We start from the raw sequence: 8,713 nt of genomic DNA, 5'->3' as shown, positions 1-8,713 counted from the left end.
AGCATTCCTATTAAGAAATATTATAAAAGCCGGGAGAAACAATGTCAAAGGTTCTTGTTGAAATTTTTACGATTTGATTATATATCAGTAACAGGTTGATCAAGGGGTCAAACTTATATGTGGTGGTATTTGTCCAGCAGCGTCATAGCACGAGTTAGGGATTAGCTCAATATAGTCGTGTCAGCCTGATCACCTGAGCAGAGTCGAGGTGGCAGTTGGAAAAGATTGTCACGTGCGTTCTGAGAAGTGGATGATGAGAAGGTCATATGGTTTTGACACGGAAAAGACTGGGATTTGAAGGATCCATTCTTGTATTTGTGTGTAAGGAGAGAAGGGTCTGTTCAGGAATCACTGTGGGCTTCAGCCGTTTTGAAGATGTGGTGAGTATTTGGTCACACCTTGTCCGAGGACCCTTAAAAAACTGTTCTAAAAGAGTAAATTCCTGTCTGAAGACTGACATATCTTAAATATGCTCATGTAGTGGTATGCAGGATTTTCTAAATAGGTTGAGGGCTAATGCGATGTGAGGTTAGCTAGGGGCTTAATTTAAGATTCAACACGAAGAGTAAAAAAGAAATGCAGAGGTATGAGTGAGAATGCTCAAGGGAGAAGAAGTTTTAACCCTTGGTGATAGAGTTACTTGCTCTTGTGTACCGTGATGGGCCTGGAAAACCATTACAGCAAGATACTGTTGGTCCTGTGTTACTATTGAAGAAGAAAGTCAGGTGACGGTTAATGTTATGTATTGGATTGACTCCTGGGAGGAGGAAAGCAAAAGCGAAATGGTGTGTGCACGATGAAATATGTTGAAAGAAGTATTTGACAGAGAGTAGCACAATTAATAAACCTATATCTAGATGTTGTAAACTCATGTTCCACAGATTCAGATGTGTCAGTTGAATGGTAATAGGATATGAAAGTTTTTGAAAGGTCTGATATTCTGATAAATTCTGGATGAAAAACTTGCTCAACGTTAAGAAGCCGGTCGCAAACGAGGATGGAACTGAAAAAGGCTGATTTAGAATTGACACTTATTTATGATGATTCGCACAGGGGCGGAGGGCGTGATAAATCATCATGGAGCGTCAGTCGTTGGAAGACTCTGAACCAAAATTGAAGACGGAGAAGAGTCCAGTGATAGAACGAATCCTGGAAAAGGCAAAAGTACCGTGAAAGGAGCAAAGAGGTTCGGAGTGATTTATGTGGGATAATGACGGTGAGTGTGGAACCAAGTCAAGCAATGTGAGAAGGGCGGTCGTCGCCAGGTGTTCTTGTACCGAATTCAGAAGGTGAAACATATAGAATGGGTGTACAGACTTATGCGTTGAAAGGTGAAAGGCTCTGTAAACAAGAAACTGATTCATTTCCTATGGCGCAGGAAGTGGGATGACTGTCTTATTGACAAATTGGAAAAGCAACGTTGATGTAGCAGCGAAAGTGTTGAGTTTCTGGAAAAGGGAGGTTCGTGGCAGGGAGTGTCCGAGTACTGGATTAGAGCTAAGAGGGAGAGAGTGAGCAGGGCGGTTATGGTAACCACCAGGACGGGGCGTGGTATGATCAATAGAGAAAGGTTCATGCCATTTGGTATGAAGACTCACCGAGCGAAGGTTCAGAGATTTGAGTGAGCATGGGGTAATATCTGATCCTACAGGATGTGACGCATTCATTTGATGACGCAATCATCTACTCTGATGGCAATGGAGAACATCTCAAAACTATAAGAGCATTCTATCGACCGGACTTAGTGTGCTTAATTGAAGTTAGATCGTCGTTGCAGAAAAGTGGAAGTGGTTGTCATGGCAATTTTAGAAGCATTTTTGTAGGACATGTGGGTGGGACAGGTGAGAAGTTAAACCAAGGTAGGAAGCTAAGTCAAAGCGTATCGTCTGAATTTCCGTTTTGCCTAGCTTGGGAAGGAGAGCAGACTGATGGCGATTTCTTGGGTGCTGTGATGCAGGGGATTATCGGCAGAATGTGTCTGGTAATAGACTGGTGTTGCGGTGATTGCGCAGAAGCCATGTGACAGAGTTTAGCTAAAGAAAGAGAAACAATTAGAGTGTGTGGAATGACAGAGTGGTCAGAATTAGCATCGACAGGTCTTAAAGCGATACATGTAGAAGGTGCACCAGTTCTCTTCACCAGATTTTAATAAAAACTTTAATGTTAGCTGTAGATGCTAGTGACATAGGTGCTGGAAGTGTATTGATCCAAGAAGACAACAATGGTGTTGACCATCCTGTTTGTTACTTTTCTAAAAAGTTTAATGAATATCACAAAATTACTATACTATAGAGAGAAGAGTGCCTTGCTCTTATTCTTGCTATTTCAGCAGTTTTGAAGTTTATCTAACTTCTTCAAAGTTGCCTATTGTTGTCTTTAAGTGATCACAATCCCCTGACTTTCTTGCATAAAAACTTAAAAAAAAAAATCAAGGGTTGTTGAGGTGGAGTTGTTTTTTGCAAGAATATAATCTTGACATTAGACACACATTAAAGGGAAAGATAATTTGATCCCCGATGAAACTTTTGTCGGGGGTCTTAAAATGATATTTTCAGTTTTTTACTTTTAGCATGGGGTTAAAAATCGATTTTTTTTAATTTACTTGTGTTTTTTGCTATTGTTGAATTTAATTTTAAACCCTTTTTGTTTTTGTTTAATGTTTTATTTTTAAACGGGTAATTAATTATGATTTTATAAAAATTTTTTAAAAATTTCTCCAAAGTTTTTCATAAGTTACTTTTGTAAAGTTTTTATGTAAAAGAATATTCATTTCATTACATATTTCTTTTTTCATGGAAGAGGGGAATAGGGGTATATGTCATGGCAACATAATTTAAAGTGTTATATAGTATTATATTGTCTTATTTTTGGAAACATAAAGACAGGGGGCATTGTACCTAAGAACTTTCTTAACTAATTGCTGGAAATGGGGCAGATTATGACTTTCATGCATTATATTAGATAGAAATTTCCGGAATGATCTTTATTGTTGAAACTGCTAGATTATGATTTACTCATAGAACATAATAGACTTTCTCTGGGAATGTTCCTAGTTTATATATATATATACGGGGATATTTTTCATATCTTACCTTTTAGAAGTCATCAGGTAGATCTTTTAAAGTCATCAGTTACCTTTTAAAGTCATCAATATATTTGGAGTATTATTTATTTTTGGATATTAAGTGATTTATTGGAGCTTGGGATTATTTTTAAAATAGTAAAAATTATTCTTGTGGATTTATTTTGGGAATTTATTCTAAAGTGTTCTTGGATTTTAATTGGATTTAACTGTGCAATTCAAAAAAGGATCATTCCAGGATCAGATAAGACATTTGAAATTTTATCTTTTTATTTGGACTTCAGGTATTTGTAAACATAAATTGTTCTTTAATTTTTCTTTAATAATTTTTCTGTAATAAATTTGTTATTGTAACAAGTTTGTTGCTGGCTTTTCTTTCTCGTTACGCCTGGCTCGTAACACAATTAAGACATAAGTTTTGTTCCTGATTGAGCAAGGCTGTTAAAATTGTGACAAAGAATATGTTTTGCCCTTCCATAACGGTTGCTTCCTTTTGGGTTCTTAATTATTGATATTTCAGTTAATAATCACTAGCATATACTTAAAAATTAGAACTGATTGAAATCAATCAAAAGTATCATGGAGTAAATCAATAACAAACCTTCATGAAATATATTCAGTAACATAATGAAGATAAAAAATGTAGTTCCTGAAAATAAGAAAAAAATGTGAGCATTGATCGTTATAAAACGTTATGAAATGTAAAATCCTCATTATTGCAAACTATTCAGTATTGGTTTTTCTAGTATATGTTTTCTGAAATAGTTTATAAATGTATTGATGCATGATTTTGAATTTTATGTTCTAGGTGTCGCTGTTCGACATTCACTGGAAGTATTGCTACATAACATTCGTCAACGAAATAGTTATATGATATTCATTTAGTATCAACGTATGAAATTCATTAAAATATATCTACATAACATTCATTAAAGGTACAGCTATGTAAATGATTTAATTCTTTAAATATCGATAAAATATTCATTAAAACTGTCACTACAGGATATTTATTAAATACGTCGCTTTATGAAATTCATTAAAACTTACAATGTATATGACATTATTTAAATGTATTGCTTTATCAACATTATTATTTAACTATTGATATAATCATAATATTCTTTTTACTAGCTCTATCATTTGAAATTCTTTTAACGAACTGTTATAAGATAAAATTAACATCTTACCAAAAAGTAACATTTTTAGGTTTGTTTACATCAAATCTTCATTAACTGGTCTTCCGCACTGTTTCGTAAGCTATTGGTAAAGAAAAAAAAACAAATTAACATAATCTTTAAATGAAACAGTATCGTAACAACTAAGCATAAATCGTCTATTGTTTTTTCTTTCATCACAAGGCATGATAATAATTGTCGAAAGAAAAACAGTCATTTTACAATAAGAAAACCTGGCAACTTTGTGATATTTTTTTTCATTGTAAATAAGACGGTAAAATTCATATGATTTATCGGAAGCCTTTTATCTGTAAATTTCATATTAATTAGTTAAAGTCAAAACTAAAATTATTATTCAGTCATTTCATATACGACGCGGTCCGTTGCTATGAAAAATCGATCGGAAGTAGTACATGTATTTTCCCGCGCATGCACAATCTGCGAAGGGCAAAAAAATGCACAGCATAACATAGAAATATAGAAGAAGTCCATAGACAATTCCGAGTTAGTTAAAGGTAAAAGGTAGAAAATTATGTAAATAAGCTTTTAACAAAAATAGAAAAGATTCCTTTATAGCTTTGTGGCCAAAATTGCGATACAAAGGCATGGAAAAGGAAATTGTTTAAGAATTTCCCTTACGGTCACGGACCTGACATTGAGATTTTTTTAAGAAAATGTGGAATTATATCTATTATTCAAATGGGAGTCAACTAAATTGTTGTTGAAATGGTTCATAAAAAAGATAAAAGAAATTTTATAACATATGAAATCGACGTTAATTATCCATCTGAAAAAAGTCAGAACAGACACGGTGATAATGCATTTTTAGTGTTCAGTTTACCTGATTTCATCATTATTTGACTGTAATGCAAAGCAGATAATATTTAAGTCACATAAATATATTTTAAATAGTTATTTTTTTTTTCAAAATCTTTAAGGAAAGTGAAATAACACACATTTAATCCGGTTCCTCGTAACACATGTAAATATTTTTAATGCAAGTCACACTAATTGTCACTTCTCAAAATCACTAAACATTGATGAGATCAGTTTATATCAAAGTTACTTAAATAACGATTTTCATAATTGTATGTGATTAATTATGTCATGGTACTGAAACGTCTCGGTTGAATAATATTATAGCTGGAAACAAACAACCGTGTCGAGTGTCAATCTGTTAGACACTTACCGCCTGGCCAATCCAAAAGGAAGTGTACAATACACATTGTGTAATATTATGTTATACAGGGGTAATGAAATTTAATCTTTAACACGCTGCTGTTTAGATTTGAATAACTGATGAAAATGACGTCTAATAGTACCTTAAACAGACGACTTTTGTGTGCGCCTTTTGACCATTGGATTATAATTCCCGCATATTTATTATATCTGTTATAAATATCAACTAACGTTTTAAGTACTTACCGCTTTAAGTTATAGGCTACCTTCTGGTTGACATAACATGGAATCACGACTATTAAAGCCTAAAAGTGTCATACACTGTTCTCAATTTTACTGCGCTTTTGCCCTACGCAGAATGCGCATGCGCGAAATGCAACATCGGTTACTATGGAAGAATCGTATCAGGCCAGTCATAATAACAATTCTGGTAAAACTAATTCCTTCACAAATGTTTTTGTGCTTAAATTAATTATATATGGTATCTACATTTTGAGAAAAAAGTCCTCAAAAAAATTCCTTGCACAGTCCTTGAAAATCAATCTCAAAGTTAAGTAAAAGTCACAACTAAATCGTGTCTCTTACAGTACACCATATTTTTATTCTATGTACTTCCGGTCGTTACCGGTGTCGATGTCAACGTTCAAGGTTGTTTATGTTTTCGGTAAAATATCAGAAATAACTACAATTCCAGGCTTTCTTATGCAAAGGTAAGAAATTTTAGTCATTTTTATAGTCAAATATGTATATTTCCAGCGGAAAATGATGTATATATACGAAAATAATTGCTATTTTGCAGATGACAAAACGTGTAATACAATTTCGCGATTTTAATCTGAATTTTTGTTTAAATAAGTATTAAACATTTATTTATCATTTGATTATTGTTGCAGAATGTTTTCTATCGAAGAGTTATTTAAAATCACATAGGAATTTGCTTAAAATATTGCCGATTTATATAGAAATTTGTATATATATAACCCTTCTCGAATTTTTTATTGTACGGAAGCGCGTTGTGGTCAAAATCACGAAAAGTGTTGTTTATTTATTTATTTTTTTTCCTCATATTTCAAGGAGTTGACACGTTATAATTGTAGATAAAGCAAAATAAATTATTTAAAATGTTTACTTCTTGTGAAAAATGTATTTTGTAATAACTTAGGGTTGTCTTTTATACATCATGTTTATATTTCAGCATAAAACAGATAACGTGGGCATGCATGGTGCTAATCAAGCTAAAATGGTAAACTAAGAAGAAGAAAATTGCAAGTTATATATTTGATGGTAATTGATTCTATATTATTCATTCTTTTTTATGCTTTTTTTTAAAAAAAAGTTCATATTATAGGAACATTATGTTGATATCGATTTGCAAATTTTTATTTTTATTGTATCAAACGAGGTAATATTTGAACATTCTCAAATGCGATTGATAAAAATGTTGTGGATAGTACATACAAAAAATTATTATAGTAAATACATTTAACTTTATATTTCAGTTATCAGTCATACCTACATATGTTAATGACGTGAATGTGACATTAACCAAGAGTACGTAAAATGAGGTAAGAAAATAGTTGTTTGGTATTTTATTTTAAAACATTATTTTAAATCTCCAAAATATATAATAATGCATTATTTTTGATATTTGAAAACTTGTTTAATATCTAATCATTGTACCCCTTTCAGTGTCAAAGCTGATTATTTTCGTTTAATGTCTGCCTTGAGTAAATTAACCTTTTGCACTGTTATTATTTCAGCATTGAAGGGACAGATCTTTGTGTCCTTTGTAACAAGGCAGATGGTGGCGAAACATCAACACTGAGGGAGAAAGGGTGTGAAGGGTTAATGACAGCAAGTAAACTGAGAGGTAACTGAACTAAAAAAAATACGAATTAATTAGAGAAACAACGGGATGCATTACATGGGGACAAACACACTGTTGCAGGGTCAATCCGATTAAGCTTATGTTATGGTTGATCACTAATTCTCATTTTTCTAAATAATATATGAATATAAGACAGAAATGTATGACACATGTGCACATGTTATATGTAATTCAATAGTATCTAAATAAATACGTGTAGTAAATTTTCCAAAACGAGACAACAGCTTGCAAATATTTACCAAACAAAGGATGCAATGATACTGATTTAATGGTTGATATTTAGAAATAGTAAATATCGCAATACTAAATACTGTTTCTTTTAGTTTAGAGAATTCCTTTATATCTTATCTTCAGGAGATGAGCTAAACGTAGTTCCTGGGATGGTTGTACATCAAGAATGCAGAAGAAAATATTGCCACCCGAACAGTCAGCGAACCGTACAATGCAACGAAAATCAGATATCAAGCCCAAGTACAAGACAATCTTGTAAAAGTCGCTTTGACTTTCAAACTAACTGTTTGTTTTGTGGCAGCAATGCAAAGTTCAAAGACCGTAAAAAGGGTTATGGTGTGTTTCCTCTTAGAACTTTAGAATTTCAGTCTAGTATTAAAGATATTTGTAAAAAACGATGTGATGAGTGGGGTAAAATTGTATTGGGGCGCATTGAGTTTGCACAGGATCTCCCGGCTGTTGAGGCAAGGTACCATCAGACATGTTGTGCTAATTTTAGGTCAGGATGTAATATTCCTGTATGTAAGCAGGAGCTTCTAGAACCAAGCAAATGTAAGAAAGGTAGACCTACAAATGTACTTGCTGATTATGCATTTTCTGAAGTTATCAAATATTTTGAGAGTAATGCTAATAAACAAATGTCTTTGTCTGACCTTGTTAATGAGATGGAAAAACTTTGTGGTACAGATGCCTATAGTAGCGTTTACATGAAGAAGAAACTTCTAGAACATTTTGGAGATAGTATCATGATATCTGAATTAAATGGGAAACCAAGTGTTGTGACATTTAAAAGTAACGCTCATGGTATTCTTCATTCTTTCTATCTATCACAGAAACGAGAACAATGACTGTGAGTCAGAAACAAGGGCGATTATAGAAACAGCTGCTAAGCTTATTCTTAATGACATAAAATCAATAGAAAAGAGTATTGAATAATATCCAACTTCATCCGATATAATGAGCAAGGACAAAAACAGACAGTATGTTCCAAATAGTCTGGAGTTGTTTTTAAAGCTTATCATTGATAATAAATCATATGAGTAGAAGACGTTATCAATAGGACAGGCAATTGTTCAATAGTCAAGACCCCGTGGAATTATTTGTCCCCTCCAGATTGGATTAGGAGTACAAATGCACCACCAGTTTGGTTCAAGATTT

At 33.0% G+C, this 8,713-nt stretch overlaps 1 protein-coding gene across 1 annotated transcript; it reads left to right on the top strand.

Annotated features, from left to right (window-relative positions):
* The first annotated feature begins 6,996 nt into the window (after positions 1–6,996).
* On the top strand, positions 6,997–8,403 carry LOC132742871 (uncharacterized). The gene is made up of 3 exons (XM_060731371.1): positions 6,997–7,001; positions 7,197–7,306; positions 7,679–8,403. Exons 1-3 carry the CDS (start codon positions 6,997–6,999, stop codon positions 8,401–8,403), a joined length of 840 nt encoding a protein of 279 aa, XP_060587354.1.
* Positions 8,404–8,713: the final 310 nt, after the last annotated feature.

Source organism: Ruditapes philippinarum, unplaced genomic scaffold, assembly GCF_026571515.1.
Source record: "Ruditapes philippinarum isolate M1 unplaced genomic scaffold, ASM2657151v2 ctg563_1_1_1_1, whole genome shotgun sequence".
NCBI classification, from domain to species: Eukaryota; Metazoa; Mollusca; class Bivalvia; order Venerida; family Veneridae; genus Ruditapes; species Ruditapes philippinarum.
The sequence above is the reverse complement of the archived record's forward strand: the minus strand, read 5'-3'. Positions and strand labels throughout refer to the sequence as shown.

Coding starts and splice junctions, on each gene's coding strand:
- LOC132742871 (XM_060731371.1), top strand. Junction 7,307..7,678: donor GACAGCAAGTAAACTGAGAG/GTAACTGAACTA, acceptor TCTTATCTTCAG/GAGATGAGCTAAACGTAGTT.